At 39.7% G+C, this 21,548-nt stretch overlaps 1 protein-coding gene across 10 annotated transcripts in view; it reads left to right on the top strand.

Annotated features, from left to right (window-relative positions):
* The window catches only part of NUMB (NUMB endocytic adaptor protein), a 155,528-nt gene extending 133,980 nt beyond the window's left edge, over positions 1–21,548 (top strand). For 4 of the 10 annotated variants that reach the window (XM_058567286.1, XM_058567279.1, XM_058567282.1 and 1 more), the window contains 7 exons: positions 6,678–6,752; positions 8,956–9,096; positions 12,072–12,276; positions 14,047–14,340; positions 15,958–16,107; positions 18,378–18,524; positions 19,449–21,547. In XM_058567286.1, coding sequence (XP_058423269.1) covers positions 6,678–6,752; positions 8,956–9,096; positions 12,072–12,276; positions 14,047–14,340; positions 15,958–16,107; positions 18,378–18,524; positions 19,449–20,164 — 1,728 coding nt within the window. In that variant the 3' untranslated portion in view covers positions 20,165–21,547. Of the gene's footprint in view, positions 1–6,677; positions 6,753–8,955; positions 9,097–12,071; positions 12,277–14,046; positions 14,341–15,957; positions 16,108–18,377; positions 18,525–19,448 lie in introns of all 10 variants that reach the window. The other 6 variants (XM_058567283.1, XM_058567284.1, XM_058567287.1 and 3 more) reach the window with 3 other exon arrangements.

The following is a 21,548-nucleotide window of genomic DNA, read 5'->3' as shown; positions in this document are numbered from 1 at the left end:
CCTCCTGCCCAAATTAGTCTGTTTGCTGCTGTTGCTTCTAAACATCTCATAACCATGCCAAATTAGACTTCCATGTGTCCTTATGGCATTTCTTTGCTTTGGCTTACATAGAACATCTGCTTAACCCTTTTGCTCTTATCTATTCTCCCCAGCAGAATTGTCTTGCCGCCAAATATCACTTCTATTTATGTTAATTTGCACACTCTTATCTCATTGGTGATCTTGGGAATCATAGAACTTCAGAGTTGGACAGCACCTGAGATCTGAGTCACAGTTTAAAACAATAGATAGGATATAAACACATTTGTAAAAAAAAAAAAAAAAACAAAAACGGGAAAGAAAAAGAATTCAGGGATGCAGTTCCAAACAGGCCTAATATTTCGTTAATTAATGGTCACTTTCCAGGAATTATGATGATTTATATCACAGGTCGGCAAACTGTGACCCACTACCTGTTTTTATAAATAAAGTTTTATTGGAACAAAGCCATGTCATTTCTTTACATGTTGTCCACGGCTGCTTTTGTGCTACAATGGCGGAGTTGGGTAGTTGTAACATAGACCGTATGGCCCGCAAAAGCTTAAATATTTGATATCTGGTCCCTCACAGAAAGTTTGCTAATCCCTGATTTAAACAGTTTAAAAACTTATTTCTCCAACTGGAAATCTAAAGTACTTCCCCAGATAATAGCAGTATGTAAAATTAAAGAGCAACTGTAAGGATCTGTCCAACGTATGATCTTCATCCTTTTTCAACTTATTTTTTTAAAAAGTGGTTTCCACTAAAAAAAAAAAACATACTCTGGAGATAGATAAATATATAGGTAGGTAGATGGCAGTTCTTTATTGTACTTGGTTATTTCAACTGCCTTTTACTGTGAGTAGCTTTTATATTTAGGGGAAAGTGATCTTACAGTGTACTGAGCTTCTTTAACTAACTATTTTCGTGTCATTTTGGCAACTTTTTTGTGTTTCTTCACTGGGTATGTTAAGATTATCTGTGCATTTCTCTTACTTGCAGAGCAAGTTTCCTGATTTAGTAATTTGTGATAGATCCACTACCTCTATCATTCTCTCTACTGTCAGAGCCTGCTTAATTTCTGTATTGGTTTATATCTAGCCATAATAAAAGGTGTTTAAGGCAGATGTTAATTTTAAAGTTCTAAATTGGATAGTTAGGGAGTTGAGTGGTTACTCGACAGTTATACTTACATTTTCCATCTTTCACTCATAGGTTAGCTTGATCCTTCTGTTCAGATTTCACTAGTTTAAATTCTAAGTTACTGAAGTTCTGTCCATGTTGGACCCATTCTCTTTCCTTGAAGAATAAGCAATTTTCTCTTTGTCATAAAACTGTGTTTTTCATACATTGACACTAGTCAGTGTGAACTCTACATATAACCTGGAAATTATTATTAAAATAGAAAGTGTTGGAACAGTGGTGATGAGATAGTTCTTAATGTCTCATAACTACATTACCACTATCACATTTTTTATTAGTTTCTGAAGTATTATGTAGTCTTTTTTTTTAAGGGATGTTTGTGTCACTAAGATGTATGTAAATTCTACACTTACTCTGGGTTATCTTTTTATTTTTTTTTAAGTCCTTTGGTGAGCTAATTCTGACCTTATCTCATAGGGTATTGGCTTAAGTAGACAGTTTTAGGGTAAACAGAAGCAAAAACTTTCATCTTCTCTCTGTGACTTTTATTATTTTCTAAAAATTGCTTAGGAATTTTAGTTTATATTATCAGAAAGAAAGACTCTAAATTTCACAAATTGTACAGAAGCATTGCTACTATAGAATTTGTGAGAGAAATTCTGCACTTAATTCCAGCTACAGGCCTCTGTGAGCGTTAATGTCTCAGTACCTGACTGAAGTAACTGTGATGTGGCAACTATAGTGACACCCAAGAACCAGCACCCAAATATATGAACAAATACAAGAAGAATTCATATTATCTGTTTTCTTCCCCTATTTAGAGAGATCAGAGGCCATGAAATATGACAAATACAGTGCCTCACTGATACGTTAGCATAACACCATAAAAATTATTATAAAGACATACCTCAAAAAAGCAGAGATGTTTTCATAACAATATAATTGGGCCAAGAAAATGCTATATTTCCCTGTATATGGTAAGAAGACTAAATGGGAGAACGGCCCCATTCTAAAATGACCTTTTCTTTTTCCCGCCTTCAGCATCCCAACCTTGAAGTGGTTCTGTCTGTTGCCTCAGATGCTGAACACTGCAGGCTACAAATGCACAGGGAGCAGACTGATAAAACTGCACATTTTATACACAGCATTTTCAGTGCTACTTAGCAGTCTTCTGTGTCACTGATCTGCTGTTTCCTATTCCCTACAGTAGATATTTAGCAAATTTATTCCTTCAACAAATATTTCTTAAACTCCTATTCTGTGCCAAGCATTGTTCTAAGCTCTGATGATACAGCAGGGAATAATATAAATGGAAAAAACTCTGCCCTCACGGAGCTTACCTTCCAACAAAACACTAAATGCTGCATAAGTGTTAGGTAAATATGGGCAGTTACTGTTGTTGGTGGGGTGACTATTGTCCCACTTTGCCTGGAACAGTCCCAGTATAACACCTGTTTCTGGGTTTTAGTAGTTCCCCCTTTCACTTGCAGAGGGACCCCAGTTTGGACAGTGAATTACGTGGCCCTCTCTAGTTCTAAACCTTTTACGTATATTAATTCATTTAATCTTCACAGTAATCCCATGAGGTATATGAGATGATTAACATCATTATACGGGTGTGGAAATTGAAGCATAGAGAAGTTAAGCAATTTGCCCTTGGTCATACTAGTAAGTGGCAGAACCAGAATTCAAACCGGGACAACAGCCTGGTTCCAGAGTTTGTGCTCTGAGTCACTCTGCTCTGCTGCCCCTATACTGCTATTCTAAATCTTTATGTCTTACTCTGCCTGTCTGCCTTCCTTCCCCCAGCAAAGTAAAGCAGGTAATCTCATCTTCACAGATAAATTTGTGGCTCTCCAGAGTGTACTTCCTCAACTTGCCACTCCCCCTTTACAAGTCTATCTTCATTTCTACTCAGCTTCCATCCCTCCATTTCAAGGAAAGGACCTCCCTCTTCCTGTCTAACTTGTATTCTAGCCCATCCCATCCCGCCTCCTGGAGGGCTTTGTTCTCTAAATTACTCTTCTCTTTTTCTTGGGCCTTCAGTCTCCATCTTTCCACTGGCTTTCCCCATGCAGCATGGAAGCGTGATCTGTTGTTGTTGTTGTTGAAAGTATGTATCACTCTTTCAAGAAGCTTTACTGTTGGGAGAAGTTTTATAAAATTTCTTAATAATATAATGATAAATGGCTACCAATTATTTATTATTATTGTTTATTAAGTTCCAAGTACTGTGTATCTCTCTGATCCTTTCACCAACCCTATGGATACTTTACAGATGAAGAAATGGAAGCTCAGAGGGCTATGTAACTTGCTTAGCTTATAAATAGTGGCACTGAATTCAGACTCCTATTTGTCTTACTCCAAAGCCCATTCTGTTTCTAGTATATCATGCTTCTCACATTTTTTGTTGTTGTTGTTGTTAGGAAGATTGGCCCTGAGCTAACATCTGTTGCCAATCTTCCTCTATTTTGTATGCGGGACCCCTCCCCAGCATGGCTTTGATTGTGTCACTCCGCGCCCGGGATTTGAACTTGTGAATCCCAAGCCACCGAAGCAGAGCACGGGAACTTAACCACTATGCCACCAGGCTGGCCCCTATCACAATTCTTAAAGACTTCCATTGATCCTCTGCCTATCCCCCATTGCCCTATAGCTCTCCTTTTTGTAGAAAAGCTTTTTTAAAGGGAGTATTTAATATTCCTAGACTCTTCTTGCCTTTCATTTACTTCTCAATCCATCCTAGTCTGACTTCCACCTCTGTATTAGTCAGGGTCCTCCAGAGAAACAGAGCCACCATCAGTTTCGCTCTCTCTATATATTTAGATATCTATATCTGTCTATCTATCTATACACATCTATAGAGAGAGGGGGGATTTATTTTAATAATTGGCTCATATGATTGTGGGGGCTGGCAGGTCTGAAATCTATAGGGCAGACCAGCAGGCTGTAAACTCAGGAAGACTTTTTGTGTTACAGACTTGAGGCAGAATTTCTTTTCCAGGGAAATGTTTTTACCCTTAAGGCCTTCAGTGAATTGGATGAGGCCCACCCATGCTATCAGGGGTAATCTCCTTTAGCTAAAGTCAATTGACTGTAAATGTTAACCACATCTACAAAATACCTTCACAGATACAACTAGACCAGTGTTTGACCAAACAACTGGGCAACGATAATGTAGCCAATTTGACACATAAAATGAACCATCACAACCTCTATCACTCTAGCATGTCTTCTTCATTGCTGAATCCAATGGATGCTTTTCACATCTTTCCTTACTTGATCACTCTGCAACATTTGACGTTTTGGACTACCTGTTACTTCTTGAAACCCTTCTCACTTAGTTTCCATGACCGTAATCTCTCTGCATTCTCCTGTCCCTCTGGCTATTCCTTTTCTAATATTTCAAGGATTTGCTCATCTTCTCCCAATTCTTTAATTATTGATATTCTCTCCTGTCCTTGGCTCTCTTATTACTCCCATGATTGATGTCTCCCAGATCTAAAATTCCATTTTAGAATTTTCTACTGAGCTTCCAACCGGTATATCCAATTGCCTGTTAGACGTTTCCACTTGGATGTTGCACAGACATCTCAGACTTTGCTCATCTAAAACTGAAATCCTGTTCTTCCCCTCTCAAACTTGTTTTTGCATTGCTTCTATTCTCTTAGTTTGTGGTATCTTCTCCACCCAGTTACCCAAGCCACTAACCAGAGAGAAATCCTCAAGTTCTCCCTTACACTTACCATTTAAAACTTTCTCATTTCCATCCATATCTCCACCAAGAGACCTCAACTCTCATTTTCTCTCACCTAGAATCTTGTGGTCTTTCCCTGCCTCCTGTCAGTCTCTTTCCAACCCCTCTACACTGCTGCCAAAGTGATATTTTAAAAATGCAAATCTGTTTAATTGTGTTTAAATTCCTTAGTAGCTCCTAATTGCCCACAGAATTAAGATAAAATTCTTTAGCAGGCATACAAGGCCCTCCATGGCTAGGCCTTCCCTATTCTTTATCTCCCACTGCACCTCGCTCACCCATCCTACTTTCAGGCCATACTGAAATGTTTATGGAGCCCAGACTTGCCGTGTTGTTTGCTTCCATGTCCTGTACTGCTGTTCCTTCTGCCTGGCATGTCCATTACCTCTGTCACTTCCCTGCCTCCCTACCCCACCTGAGGATCCAGAAAAATTATCTCAGTACTCAGTTTGATCTTCTCCTTTGAATAACCTTCCCCGATTCCACAAATAGATGTGACCATGCCTCCTTTCTGACATCATTATACATTGTTTCCAGCTCTACTGTAGCACTTAGTACTGTATTATTTATTTTTTGTTTATATGAATGTCACCTTTCAAAGGTCTGTGAACTCTTCAAGTGTTTCCACTGCCCGGCATATAATAGGGTCTCATCACATGTGTGGTGGTGGAGATGGTGACCCTGGAGTACCTTGCACAGTTTATTTAAATAAGCCCACACCTTCTATATCAAGGAGTGCTGGGCTTGGACACACCCAGAGGAGAATGGCAGACATTTCTTAATCCTCCTTTATCCCTTTAGAGGGTGCTGCTCCAACCTTTAGTACCAGATTCCTTTTGATCTATGCTTTTTATGATGTTCTGATATCTATTCTCAGCCTTCATTTTGCTTTTGTTTTATTTTGTTTGTATCCTTGGATCAGTTAAAAAGAAAGGAAGCTGTTAAATTACTATTACAAACCTCCACTGTCCCATTTTCATTCTATCACAGGAGAAATCATACATCAGCTTGTTCTCCGGTGATTCTTGTGTGCCAAAAGAAGTCTTTTCTCAACCAGTAAAAAGAATTCATGTTATAATAACAATATTTTTTCAACAGTTTTTTAATCCTCCTATGTCCCCAAAATGTCTCCATGCATTTAATGTCAAATTAAAAACTAAATCATTTCTGTGTTAATCCTGAGAGAAGAAATAATGGTTTTTAAAGGTTGTTAATAGAATAATGAAGACTTCTTGGGTTTTTAACATGAAAATTTCAGGTAACCAAGGGTCCTGCTAAACACATAGGGGTCAAAGGATAGTAGAAAGGTCAGCATCTCAATTTAGACTTATGTATCACTTTCTACTCTAAATACACTCGTAGAAGCTACTTGTGGTGTAACTCCTTATGTATTTAAATTTATCTGACTCTTAGTTTTCTTGGTTGATTTTTAAAACGGGTGAAGAATCTAGTTATGAATTCTTTGCCCGTTATGGAATGTGATATCTTCGTTTTGATTCCATCTGTCCCTTCTCCTTTACTTACTTTTATCTTATTGTTTTGCATTGTGTTTCTAAAATAATGGCTTTGGCTTGTTTTTTCCTGAATGTTTCTGCAGTTTGGTTTGAGTATCTGGCTTTCGGCACCCCTCCTGAACTTGGACTCCATCTGTACTTGTGACTTTTGGAAGGCAGAAGTCAGTGTTTTCTATGAAAAATGACTTTTTTTTAATATTATATATGTCTGTCTCCCCCTCTTCCTTTTTGGTTTCTCTTAAAAGACTGGAAAGAAAGCAGTTAAGGCAGTCCTCTGGGTATCAGCAGACGGACTCAGAGTGGTGGATGAAAAAACTAAGGTAAAATTTTTATAAGCTTAAATGTTACTGCTCATATGGATTTTTTTTATCCCCAGTGATCAAATATAATTCCGTTAAGCTGTTGTAGTCACTCTGTGTCCTTCCACTTTGTTCAAAGTACAATCTTCTGAGAGACTAGTTAATGTTCTGGAAACCAATTTGGTTACTCATTTACCTTATGAAGAACTGAACAGAGTTCTCTCAACGTTTTGCTGTGCATGACACAGCCATGTTCAGCGTACTAAGCATTTGCACTTAATGTTAAGATCTCAGTTCTGTTATTGTTCTTACACATTTAAAAAAAAGTTTACCCTCACAAATTTGATGTAAAAGATGGTGGACCTTTTACCACAGTTAAAAATTAAAAAAAAAAAAAAAAAAAAGGATGATGGACCACATCTGAAATTTCTTCTTGATCATTAATAAAACACTGTAATTTTGGAAGGTGATATTTGAACTGATTAACCGGCTATTTAACTGAAAACTAATTTAAGTGAAATCTTAAGGACTAACTAATAAATGGCTCATTTTGGTTAACATTTATCTAAAATCCACACAATATCTCAAATCATAGGTAGCATTTTGCATTTGAAAGAAAGTGATCCTCCATGCCTAAATAAAAAGAGAGACATAGACTCTGCCCTTAGAGAGCATAAGGTGTTAGATAAGTACATTTGATTATTAATTAAAATGTCCTAAGAGACCTAAAGTCTGGTGAAATTTTAACAAGAAGGCAATTTTTCAAAATACTCAGATGTCACTGGAAGGGGGAGAAAGTCTGGCAGGTAAAGAGCAATTTTGATGGATAACTTGTCTGGTACATTTTAAGTGATTTAATATAGCTGCATTTTAGCTTTCGACCTTCCATCTAAGCTTTGTTTTTTCCTAAGCTCAAGAGAAGTGGTAGTCTTAAATGTACGTTACTGTTGGAAATAACAGTCATTTTAATTAGCTTTTTTCAAGAACTTGTGTAGTTTTCATTAGTGTTTTGGATGATCTTTGTTGTTCCTGGAGGCTATGTTTTTAATGGTCTTATACAATAGTTAGAAAATGATGTTGCCCCCTAGTGGCTACTTATACCACTGGCTGGCATTAATTAGTTTGGTTCTTTCCACATTCGGTGATGATAGTAATTAGTGGCTTGTCACCCTTTGACCCATCATGAATGGGAAAGTAATTTTGCAAATAATCTATAAATGGTTCATATTTATAATATATAAAGAACTCCTACCTATCAGTAAGCAAAATGACAGACAATTCAAAAGACTTGAAGACTTCTTTTCTAAAGAGGAAATTCATAGTAATCAAGATTATGCAAAATAAAATCATAATGAGCCACCAGAATTGCAAAATTTTTAAAAATTTACTGGCAAGTTTGTGGAGCAACAGGAATTCTCATAGTGATGTTTTATAAAACCCATTTTGTTTGATTGTATGTTTTAGCACTTACAGCCCCACCTCAGCATCTAGGGATTCTAGGCCGTGGGAATATCACACAAAAGAGCCTCAGAACCTCAAGATTTTTGAAAACATTTTGTGTAATGTTTATACTATGCCATTTAGCAAGTATATAAACAGAGAAAGTCATGCTCAAAATTAAATGATCAGTAAGTTAATAAATACATAGAACTGTTCTGGGAATGATTTTATTCAATATGTTAATTATGGGAATTAGATTAAATATATTGATTGACATATATTGTCAAATTGAACATGGAATCTACCATGATAAAACTAGAATCAGCAAGCATTTCTTTTAGAACAGGAGGATGAGATGAGGCAGGCATCTGGGCAAAGTGCCTCTTAGGATCTCTCCTAGGTCAAATTTTTTTTTTTTTTTAATTTTATTTATTTATTTTTTTTCCCCAAAGCCCCAGTAGATAGTTGTATGTCATAGCTGCACATCCTTCTAGTTGCTGTATGTGGGACGCGGCCTCAGCATGGCCAGAGAAGCAGTGCGTCGGTGTGCACCCGGGATCCGAACCTGGGCAGCCAGCAGCAGAGCACGCGCACTTAACCGCTAAGCCACGGGGCCGGCCCTCAAATTCTTAGTATTCAGACTGCTGGCCTCAGATCTAGCTCTTCCATAGCCTTGATGCATCAGATGTAGGGAGTCTGTATTGTGAAATGAACATCTGTGTTTCTTCTGAAAAGCTTGAATAACCTCATAAGTCCTCTATTCCTTTGTGCTTCCCTTTTCTAGGACCTCATAGTTGACCAGACAATAGAAAAAGTGTCTTTCTGTGCCCCAGATAGGAACTTTGATAGAGCTTTCTCTTACATATGTCGTGATGGCACCACTCGGCGCTGGATCTGTCATTGCTTCATGGCTGTCAAGGACACGGTGAGTCCAACAGTGTGGATTTCATCATGACTAGCCTCAGTTAGCCAAGCTCCTTCCGGGTTGGCTCAGCCAAGCAGTTTCCACTACATTTTTAACAAGAACGTGTTGTTTCAGCACTTGTAAGTGCCTAAACTAGGATGCTTTCACTCCTTTTATTCAAGTAGTTCACACTCTTGGTGTGACCCTGCAACTCACAGATCAAGATGCTTGGCTGAGATCCAGGGTTATTAAAGGAGAGTGAAAGTGCTCTGATGATGGTGGCTGCTAGACTTTATTTGAAACTTTTCATTATTAGAACTCTTTTCAAGATTCTTACGTGTATTTGTTTGCTAATACATCTGGATAGAAGATACTAGCATTTGAAAGGTGCTTATAAATTTATTTACAAAGAGATTCTACAACAAATGAAAGAACTGAGTTGGAGTATATTTTCAGTTAATTAAAAAAATAGAAATACTAAATTATGGTACAATGAACTATGCTAGGAATTATTACCTGGTAGAAATTTTTGATTTTGTTTTAAAATAGAGAATAATCTATTATCCTTCATGTAAATTGCCCAAAATTCTGACATGAAAGACAGATCTCTTAGATGATAATGATCTTAACTATAGTATAGCATTGAGGGTGTAACTTCTGAATTTTTAAAAGTCTAGACAATATAAGGCAGTATAGCCATTCATGAAGGCTACAACCGAATAAACTCCTGCCAGTGTTTAACCTGGAAGGGAAGTGGTGGCCATACTCTAAAATTGACCAGAAGGTTTTTTTTAAAGCTCTTCGAGACAGTGGTATAAATGAATCAGATCTGGGTTCCAGTCCTGATTTTGGTTCAGCTGTGGGATTTGGGGCAAGTTACTTAATATTCTCTAAGTCTTAGTATCCACTTCTGTAAGATGGAGATAACAGTTGTGAAGACTAAATTAGATAATGAATATAAGCACTCTTAGCATTGGGTCTGGCCCATAGTAACTGCTCCAAAAATGGTGACTAATACTGTTACAGCCGTTCCTGCTTGGTTTGACAGAAGTACTTTGAGAATGAATTGAAGTAACTAACTACGCTTTCTTTCTTCCTCTGTCTCTCAGACGTTAAGCCACGAAGCAGTGTATTTTGCTATCACTACACTCACAAAATCCAAAGAGTTCAAGAGTTTCCCTATGTTAATTTTAAAATTGATTTTTTTGTGTGTGTGTGGGGAAGATCACCTGGCTCTGAGCTAACATCCATGCCAATCCTCTTTTTGCTGAAGAAGACTGGCCCTGGGCTAATATCCATGCCCGTCTTCCTCTACTTTATATGGGACACTGCCACAGCATGGCCTCACAAGCGGTGCATCGGTGCACGCCTGGGATCCAAACCCGGGCCGCCAGCAGCGGAGCACGCACACTTAACTGCTACGCCACAGGGCTGGCCCCTTAAAATTGTTATTGGTAAATTATGACACTTTGGGCTGTTTGAATCTCCTAGGCCAATGGTTTTCCTGTATCAGAATTACTGGAGGGTTTGTTGAAATAGATTGCTGGGCCCCACCTCCAGAGTTTTTCATTCAGTGGGTCTGGAGTGGGGCTTGAGGGGTCTATCTTCAAGAACTTCGGCCCTAGGCCTAGGAGAAATAATAAGCTTCCTTGGCCTCTACCTCTGTCGTTGTAATAGAGCTATGTTCAAACACAAATGGTTCTAAGATTCCTTTGGTACTCTCTCCTATTGCATGCTTCAGTGCCTAGCCTTGTATCATCCTACTAAGTAATTAGATGGAAACTCATGTGGATTTATAAAGAGTAAGTCTGTCAGTCTTTAGATAAGCAGTCATGTGAAATCTTAGTTAACAGTCATGTGAAATCTTAGGGACAAAAAGCATTTCAGAATTAGCTCTCCTTATGATATCTGATATTGGCATATAAAATCCAGTGAAATTACTTGCTCAGAGCCATATGTAGGAGCAGCTGCCTACATGGTGTGATTTTGAAAACTCCACAAAGGGCTCCCTGTTCTCAAATATGTCTTCTCACTATTAATGATGCCAACAGTTATTATATCATCTCTAACTTTTTTATTCCACAATTTGGGGATATGGTTTAATACAGATAACTGTAGTAAATACAGATAACTCTGGTAAAAATAATCCATTGAATTTATTAAATTTGCTCTAGGTAATCTAGTATATCTTTAAAACAATTTTTAGTTCATATAAGCCCCCTCTCCTCCCATATGTAAATCATTTTTATCTGTTTAATTACTTTATAAGTAGAGAGTGTGGATGAAAGCATGCTTTGACTTTTGCCTGTGTGTGGTTGGGAGGTAGAGTTGGGGTTAGAGAGAGCTAGAAGATAGGGAAGGTATGGGGGAAAGCCTGAAAGCACCGAGGGCCTAGAAAGGGAAAGGGTGCTGGGGCCAGGGGAGCATTCAGAAAGGGGAGACTGAGAAAGTGAAGCTTTTCTTTGCCTTGATCCCTTCTCATTGCTAGAGTTGTATTTATTTATCTGAAGTTTTTAAGTTTGCACCTTTTGTTCTTAGACATGTTAACAGTGTATTTAAGTTCCCTAAATTTGCCCTGCCTTTCCAGTGGTTTCTTAGAAACACTTGGTAAATATTCCCCTAAACAGCAAATAGAGGTTTGCATGTCAAGACTTAGGGCTTAGAACCTTGAGCAGTGTCTCCTAGGCTGGTGGCCAGAGCTAACATGAGTGACAGAGGGAGCCTAATAAGGAGGTCTCGGTGGCTGCTCAGAGAGGCACAGGTTGCTGGTGGTCGCTTTACCCGGTGCCTGCTATAGTGAAGTATCATAATGATTACCTAAGGTAATTTATTAATTTAAATTAATTTGGCATATTAATATATTAAAATCTAACTTTAAGCTGGAATTCCCAACATTTTGCCTTGTTTGAAAACAGACTTATTTGTGGTCCAGGCTAACTTGTAACTGTTGGTACTGTACCTCTAAAAAAGTTCTTCAAACCTCCTGTTATGTACAGGGTGAAAGATTGAGCCATGCGGTAGGCTGTGCTTTTGCGGCCTGTTTAGAACGTAAGCAGAAGCGGGAGAAGGAATGTGGAGTAACTGCTACTTTTGATGCCAGTCGAACCACTTTTACTAGAGAAGGATCATTCCGTGTCACAACAGCCACCGAGCAAGCCGAAAGAGAGGAGATTATGAAACAAATCCAAGATGCCAAGAAAGGTACAATCTGTTCTCCTACAATGTGTGTTTATTTAAGCAGTTTTTCTCAACAGGTTAATATTTGGAAGCTATCATGGACAAGCTTTCTCACAAAGAGAACTCTAAGCAATATATGAAGATCTTAAGAACAAAGCTGAAAATCTAAACAAAGTCCTTTCCTTTAGAGTGGCTAGATTAGTGGCTTCAAAAGTGTTTACTCTTTCCATTACATTAAACTATCTGGAGAAGTTAAGAGTGCCGTTGAAGAAGTTGCAAAGACATTATCCCCTGTGTTTAAAAACAAAATTGGGAAAATCTACATCCTGGAACAGATTTTTAATTCTGATGTATCTGATCTCTATGAGAAGCAAATGCTACCAAGGACCTACGTCTTGAAGGAAGAAGTACAAGCAAGTCCCAGGGTGAGGCTGCAAAGGATCCACTGACAGTGATGTGGTGCAGATGCAGGCAGAGGTTTCAGAGTGATACTGTTCTTATTAGACTATTGCTGTTCTTTAGTGCTTCAGTAAAAACAAGTCCATAGATTTTGAGATGCTATCCCCTCTTTTTCCTATAGCCCTGTTAATTTTACTGTGTGATTTTGCAGAATGTGAGTTTTTTCAGGTACACGTGGCAGCATAACTGAAATGCCTGCGGAAGCATTCAGGTTACTCAGGAGCCTATTGTCTAAAGTTGGGTTGGGTGTATTTTAGAACTAAGTGATAAGCCTTGGGGAAAATGCTTTGCATTCTTGTGGATAGCTAGGGTTGAAAGCAACAAGGAATATTGTGGAATCAAACAGTTCAGTTTAAATATACATTAATATAATTTTGCTAATTTTTTAGTATATCCTTTTAGTTTTAAACCAGCTATTTTAGATAACATCATTAATGTAATACTGACCCAAACAGTTCTAATTCTTAAGCCAAAAAAAGATATGTTTTTATTTGAAATTGTTATTATGATTTTTTTCATTTCTTGTAAACATCTGTGCCAGAATACCAAAGAATAAAAAACACCATGCTATTTTTAGTAGAAAAGTTAATATATATAGCTATTATTTAGTGTGCTTCAGTGATTTTCAGACTACAAGCATTTTCTTTAATACCACCAAATAATACTCTTTGCTACACACAGCAACTGCCAAAGTATCTGAGTACTAACATCTACAGAGGATTGTGAAGGGAGGGGGTAGAGAGTTACCGTGATCAGAACGGGACTCAGCTGGTACTCACATGGAAAGAGTCTTGTATTTAGGTTTAGTCCAATTTAAAATTTTACTTCTGTATGCTTTTATTCAAATGAGCCTCAAATGCATATTGCCCATCATTTAGAGACTGATTAATAACATTCTTTAACATCTAGTCAAACTTAACACTTTGTTTAGACTTTTCTGACTCTGCCACTCCCAGAGTCCTCTCCCCCAAACAAACAAGCAGACAAACATTGAAAACTGTGAACCATCATTCTTTAAAGGACCTCACATTAGGAGTCCACTGGTACTGTGTTTTTTTAATCTTGTTCAGAGTCTAAGTTATGAATCACTGCATAAGAATCAAAGATCTAATATTTGTGTCTCAGTAGATATACCATGTGACATATAGTAGGCTTTTAAATCTTTTATTTGTCTGAAAAATGGGAGATCTGAGCCCTGCTTCTAATGTGTCTTTTAAGAGACATTGGGAAGGAGATGGGTAAAAGGACCTAGGAGGGGTTTGGAGTTCCTCAGGTGTATAAGTTCAAATTATTTGAAGGCATTGCTAAGGTCCTCTCTCTCTCGACTTTCTTGAGCTGAAACAGATAAGACAGTTGTTGGTTCATCAGTGGCCCCTGGCAACACTGCCTCATCCCCGTCCTCTCCCACCTCTCCCACTTCGGATGCCACTGCCTCTCTGGAGATGAACAATCCTCATGCCATCCCACGTCGACACGCACCGATTGAACAACTTGCTCGCCAAGGCTCTTTCCGAGGATTTCCTGCTCTTAGCCAGAAGATGTCACCCTTTAAACGCCAACTATCCCTGCGCATCAACGAGTTGCCTTCCACTATGCAGAGGAAGACTGATTTCCCCATAAAAAATGCAGGTAATGCAGCATCCATCTAACTCACTGGGTGCTCTAGCACTGAAGCATTATCATCACTTCCCGTGGAGACACTAATTCCGTGAAACTAGCTACCCCTCTCTCTCTTAGGGTGGTTGATGCTTATATGTATCTTGTATCATTTCCCACTGGGAGAAAACTAAGGTTCACAGAGAGGGACGTGAATCATTCATTTCTCTTCAACAAATAGGTAACAGAGCTATGGTGGGAATTCCTTGCCTGAGCTACAAGGTTCGTGGTTTGTCCTGATGGAAGTGTACTACATCTCAACCAACCTGCTTCCAAACATCAGGGGTCTCAAGTTTACATTCTTATTCTGTCGTTTGGGACCCAGCAGGGAATTAACCAAAAAGGCTTTGGAAACACATCGAGTTAAATAGCATTACTGTCAGATGTACCAGAAGAAATGAATAAGTACTCATTGTCCTTGTGGCTGGTTAGCTCCATAGGGAGGAAACTCTAAATGGGTCTCTTGTATAAATCTAAGATCTGTTGTTCATCAGAGACAGTGGGCTTGCTCACACATATCATTACCTTTCAGAACTGCCACACAGGCCTTTGTTTGGCCTCTGTACAGCTGAGCTAGCCCTGGTAGCTCTATCCTCATCATAAGATCCGGAGCTAAAGTGTGAGATCTGGTCAGTACTTTTATTGGGCCCTGTTTTACTTCACTCTGAGACATGTCAAGCCAGTGCTATAACAGAATATGAGGAAGCTCTGTCCCAGTAGGGCACTCCCACTCATGGTGGTATAAAGTACAGAGAGTTACCTTCTTTTTTTTGATGGATGAAACTAGGCCTAAAGAACAGTTGGACTAGATGATTACTGAGAGTCTTTCCAGCTCTCAACTCCTATAAAAAGTGAAACTGCGGATGCTTCAGATACCTCGTTTTCAGTCTCCCTTTGGAGCAGATGGGGAACAAAAACTATTCTCTTTTCACAGTTGAGCAAACAAAGGTTCAGCACACATAATTAGCTTCCTCAGTGACACAGAAATATCCCAGAGTCAATATTAAGAACAAAGCCTCTAGAGTCCTGGACCTCAGTTCACTTTTTCTTGTTATCACAGTTCATATATTTGGTACTTTAGAGAAAAATGAGAGTGATGACATTGTCATAGCTTATTACAGAGACAAGGATGGAGCATCCACTGGTGCCCCTGACTTTAACCCATTTTCTGATAGAGTTACCAGGTGGTTCCAGAACTTAACTCAGGCACAGCCTTGGGAACTGGTTGGAAGACAAGCAGGTTGCAGCCGTCTTCCAGAAAGATCTAGCTAACTGAACATCTTGGCACAAAAACACCAAGTTCTTAACAATGTCACACAGGAGAGGAAATAAAGAAATCTGGGGACTTGCAAGGGAAGAAGATAGACCTCAGAACATGAATCGTTGACATTTTATACCTTCTCATCTGAAAAGTCAGTGAAATAGTGGTCAATAAATTTTTTGAATCTGCTTTTAATAGCCCCACCTGACAGTTGAGACTTTTCCTTCCACAAATAAGGGATGCAGTATAAAATGCCACCTGTATCATACTGTTCCATTTCTGGATTGTTCAGTTTTTCTCTCTGGAACTACTTTCTGTTTGTCTTGCAGTGCCAGAGGTAGAAGGGGAAGCAGAGAGTATCAGCTCCCTGTGCTCACAGATCACCAATGCCTTCAGCACACCCTCCGAGGATCCCTTCTCATCCGCTCCAATGACCAAACCAGTGACAGTTGTGGCACCACAATCTCCTGCCTTTCAAGGTTGGTGCTCTCCTACCCTGCTTAGCTGTTCTCTTTGAAACTAGTACTTTTATGATGCTGCTCACTAACTGTCACTTGGCATCCTGAGCTTCCCAAGAGCTGGTTAGACCCCTGAATTTCCCTGTTTGATAATGTCTCAGATTCATTAATTTCCCTATTGGACAATGTTTCTGTGCTTTGTTCCCTTCCTGTTTCCTAAGATGTCTGTGTTTGTCATTTTGCATGTACCTACCTGTCTTTCATACCATTCTATTAGGAGCTTCTGTAGTCCCAACCCACTGCTTTGTTTGCCACTTGACTGTTAAGGGTCAGAGTTCCAGCCAGTTCTCCAGAAGCAGCAGTCCTGAATTGGTTCTAGTATTATGCTTCCTTTAGCACAGTGGTTCTCAACTCTGGGGTGATCTTGCCCCCTCAGGGAAAATTTGGCTTTCATTTTCTGGAGACATTTTTGGATTTCACAACTTTGGGTGGGGGGATTGCTACTGCCATTGGGGTAGAAGCCAGGGATGCTACTAAACCTCCTTCAGTGCACAGGATAGCCACCCTCACAACAAAGAATTACCCCACCCAAAATATCACTAGTGCCAAAGTTGAAAAGCCCTAGACTCGTCTCGTCTCTACCCTGTCAGAAGAGGCTCATAAAGAAAAAGGCACTTCTTTTGTCTCCTTAGTTCATTTCATCTTCTATAACAAATGTCCTAATATTTGCCTTTGTGGCATTGAAGAGTTACTAAAAGTTGTTTTCAGAGATACTGAGTTAATAGTTTGTATTGACTGAGAGTTCAGCAAAGACTCTATATAACTTAAATTATAGACTTTTAGAATTTGAGCTCGTATAATTGCCATTTCTTCTTTTCTTATGAGAGAGAGTGATCAGAAAAAGTTTTGCTACGGAGACAGTATCCCCGCTCCTATTGGAGAAAGGTACTAAACGCTTTTCCTCCAGGCAGTCACTTTAAAAAAAGAAAAAACTTTATAGTCTTGTACACCAAATGGTTTTTCATGTCATCTAACAAATATTTATAATACCAATAATAATAGGCATAATTTATTGAGCACTTAGCACAGTGCCTGTCACATCATGGTAAGGACTCATGCATTTTCTCATTTCATTTAATCCCCACAAGAATCCTTTGAGGTAGGTGTTACAGACAAGGAAAATGAGGCTCAGAGAGGCTAAAGAAATTGCTCAAATTGCACAGCCAGGGTTTAAACCCAGGTCTTTCTGAATATAATACCTGTTACATTCTACTGACTCTATGCCTATTTATAAGGCAGTGGGTCTACAAAACTGAATAGAACATATCCTTTCCCTGCCTTTAAGGGGCTCCCAGTCTATGGGTGAGCTAGTCTTTTCGACAACCCCTGGGTAAATAGTACCAATACCATAAGCATGGTTGCCCAGTCCTAAAGAGGGAATGATTATACCATAGGGCAGGGGAAGGTGCTTGCTTGTCTGCTTCATACTAAATATGATAGAGATCTGGGCTCAGGAGTAGCAGCTGATGGAATAGCTATCTGAAGTAAAGGAGCAAGGGTTAGGAGATGTTAATAAAGGGAGACAAGGAAAGAATAGTAGGTACTTTGAGATATTATGAACATTACTGAAGGAAAAATAATCTTCAAAAAAGAGATGAAATTAATTCTGTAGCAAATTACAAATTTATTAAGCAAATGAAAACATATACCAAGTTTGATTTCTCATCAGTAATATGGGGATAATACCAGCCTTGTGGGGGTTTTGAGAGAATTAAATGAGATGATGCATACTAAAGTACTAAAAACATAGTGCCTAGCACATAGTGCCTAGCACATAATAAGGAATCATTGTATTTAACCCATTATTATTGTTGTTGGCATAATTCGATCTTTTGGAAAAGTGATAGAAGAGGGAAATGCTTTATTTACGTCATTTTGCCAAAGGCTAAGCCATATAGATTAGATTTTTGCTGCTTCTAAGACAGAGGAGCTCTGTTCAATTAATTTGAAAAATTGTTTTTCTAGGCTTCATTTCCTCTCTTCTCATACGCATATTTTCCTAGAACAGTCATTGACTTTATCAGGACAGCCATTTTAATTACAACCTCTAATTCTCTCTTTGCCAAAAGGTTTTTGTATCCATTGCAAGTTGGCATGGTTATCCCAACAGCAACTTTCTGTCTGATCTGTTCCACCAGTATTGCACATTGGCCTGACTGACCCAGCTCCAAGGGGTCGCCTGTACACCCTGCATGAATTAACTCCATTGATGTTGTCTGCTCCCATTGTAGCTAATGGCACTGACTCAGCCTTCCATGTGCTTGCTGCTAAGCCAGCCCATACTGCTCTAGCACCTGTAGCAATGCCTGTGCGTGAAACCAACCCTTGGGCCCATGCCCCTGATGCTGCTAACAAGGAAATTGCAGCCACACGTTCGGGTAAGGTGGCCACAGATGGTGGTGAGGATTCTGGGATCAGATAAGTGACCCTGGTTCCAAAATCAGCCGTTTACCTGAATGGGAACCAGGGAGGAGTCCTTTTTGGAAAAGTATGTTCCCTCCTGGAAATAAACTGCTATTAAGAAGGGATAGTGAAGGAGAGGAACTAAAAGGTTAGATTGATAGTTCTTAGGAATATAGAACAGAAGCACCCATAGAGCTTTCATAAAGTACAGATTCCTGGACCCTACCCCGAGAGAGTCTATCACTGGATTTGGAGATATATGGATATGCCTATAGGAAGAGGAGACCCTGCCTCCTACAGTGGCAGGCCTACGAAAAGGGCTACAAAAAGCACTTTATTTTTGCTCTTCTGTACTTTCTAGTTTTTCTATAATGCACATTTATTAACTATAAAACCAAAAAACTTTAAGTAGTAATAAAGGCAGTTCACCAGAAAGATAACAGGTGTCTAGAAGCCAGGCAGGAGCCAGAAGTTATGACACAGTTATGGCACCAAGTCACTGATTATTTTCTTTTAGTTCTGCCACAGCAGAAGGTGAATCACCTCAAGCCCTTTAGAGCATGTGTAAGCTGGTTTCTCTACCATGGATGAGCCACAGCAATAGGGAAGGGTTTCTGATGCCAGCCAGCTGCCCTGGTTCAATGCACTTGAGCCGTATCTAGACAGCTCTTCAACGTGGCTAAGACAGCAGCAGCATGGTCTAACAGATTTTCTTTGTCCTTCTATACAACCTCCTCAGGTGTTAATAGAGACTCCCCTCCCACCTAGCAAAACCACAAAATGTCCCATTAGGGGGACTTGTTCCACATATTAGGATCATTCAAATAACCAGGGTTATCAGGTGACTAAAGAAGCCCCTAATGACTGATTTTTTTTCCTCTTCATTTTGTTGATTCCAGGGACTGAGTGGGGTCAATCTTCTGGTGCTGCCTCTCCAGGTCCCTTCCAGGCTGGTCATAGACGAACTCCCTCTGAGGCCGACCGCTGGTTAGAGGAAGTATCCAAGAGCGTCCGAGCTCAGCAGCCCCAGGCCTCAGCTGCTCCTCTGCAGCCAGTTCTCCAGCCACCTCCACCCACAGCCGTCTCCCAGCCAGCGCCACCTTTCCAAGGGAATGCATTCCTCACCTCTCAGCCTGTGCCAGTGGGTGTGGTCCCACCCCTGCAGCCAGCCTTTGTCCCTGCCCAGTCCTATCCTGTGGCCAATGGGATGCCCTATCCAGCCCCAAATGTGCCTGTGGTGGGCATCACTCCCTCCCAGATGGTAGCCAACGTGTTTGGCACTGCAGGCCACCCTCAGGCTGCCCAACCCCATCCGTCTCCCAGCCTGGTCAAGCAACAGACATTCCCTCAGTATGAAACAAGCAGTGCTACTGCCAGTCCCTTCTTTAAGCCTCCTGCTCAGCACCTCAATGGTTCTGCCGCTTTCAATGGTGTAGATGATGGCAGGTTGGCTTCAGGAGACAAGCACACAGAGGTTCCTGCAGGCACCTGCCTGGTGGATCCTTTCGAAGCCCAGTGGGCTGCATTAGAAAGCAAGTCCAAGCAGCGTACTAACCCCTCCCCCACCAACCCTTTCTCCAGTGACTTACAGAAGACGTTTGAAATTGAACTTTAAGCAGTCCCTATGGCTTATGCATTTTGTCCATACTTAGGCAAGGGTGGGGGTGGAGGTCAAAGGAGCAAAGGGGACTTTGTGTTCCCCATCAGTATACTTTTCACTAAGCCCAAAGGTCCCCAAGAAGCAAGTCCAGGCACAGAGTGCAGTGAGGGGTGATTTTGAAAAAAGTGGAAAAAAAACATTCCTAGAGAAGAGCTGTCTTGCGGTTAGGCTAAAGAAGTCAAGGAAATGTTGCCCTCTGTTCCCCTCCTCCTCCTCAGCCCTTACAAATCTCTGGCAACAGAGAGGCAGACATATCTGAACAAGAATCTGTATTCAAAGCACATTTCCTGGAATATAAAACAACGGGAAGCAAAACGATCTCCCTTGGTGTTTCAGGCCATTCACCTGCCTCCTCTTAGTGCTGGCCTGTCTTAAAGGTCAAGAACAGGGTGGCCTATGCTTGGGCTGGGGACAAGAAGCATGCTGTGCTGCCAGAATTCCCAGGAGGGCACATTGGCAGCTGCCCAGCAGAGCTATATTTTAGGGGTAAAGTTGAGCTTCCATTTTGAGTAAGAATATTATAAATATATATCAAAAAAGCCAAAATCTTTATTTTTATGCATTTAGAATATTTTAAATAGTTCTCAATATTAAAAAGTTGTATGAGTTGTAAGTAATCTTGCCAAAGGTAAAAGGGTTAGCTGTAAGAAATTGTACATAAGATTGCTTTATCATCGATGCCTATTGAAGTAAAAAAGAGGAAAGATTGGAAGTTGCAGACAGGATCCCTAGCTTATTTGATATCATTCATTGTAAGTAGCACATTGCAACAACAATCATGCTTATGACCAATATAGTCACTAGGTTGTAGTTTTAAATAAAATGAAAGAGCAGTATTGTCCTGGTTTTAAACCTATGATGAAATTCTAATGTCATTATTTTAATGGAATCAATCTAAATATGCTCTACAGAGAATATGTACTTTTTTATATATTGCTGTTTCCTTATGTTAATCCTTTGTTTGTTGTAACACTAAGGGACAATGACATAATCATATCCATAGACGGCAATGCAGGTTACTGTGTTGGTTTGTCATGTGGGTCTTGGTGGGTTTTGTTTTGTCCTTTAAGTTTTGTTCCCACAGGAGTTTTGTGGGGATGGAGATTCTGGTTTTATTAGCTGTGTGTGTGTGTCTGTGTGTCCTTCCCCTCCCCGTGGTGAGCAGAACATCCCATTGCCAGTTGCAGCCACTGGACCTCTGGTAACAATGTGAGATTCCATCTCATTTTTACTTTTGAACGTTGGCCTTATAATCAAATGTAAGTTATATATATTTGTACTGATGAGAATTTATAATCTGCTTTAACAAAAATAAATGTTCATGGTAGAAGCTTTTGCC

The sequence above is a fragment of the Diceros bicornis genome, chromosome 24 (genome assembly GCF_020826845.1).
Source record: "Diceros bicornis minor isolate mBicDic1 chromosome 24, mDicBic1.mat.cur, whole genome shotgun sequence".
Lineage (NCBI taxonomy): Eukaryota > Metazoa > Chordata > Mammalia > Perissodactyla > Rhinocerotidae > Diceros > Diceros bicornis.
Note: the sequence above shows the minus strand (reverse complement) of the source record. Positions and strands in the feature narration are given on the sequence as shown.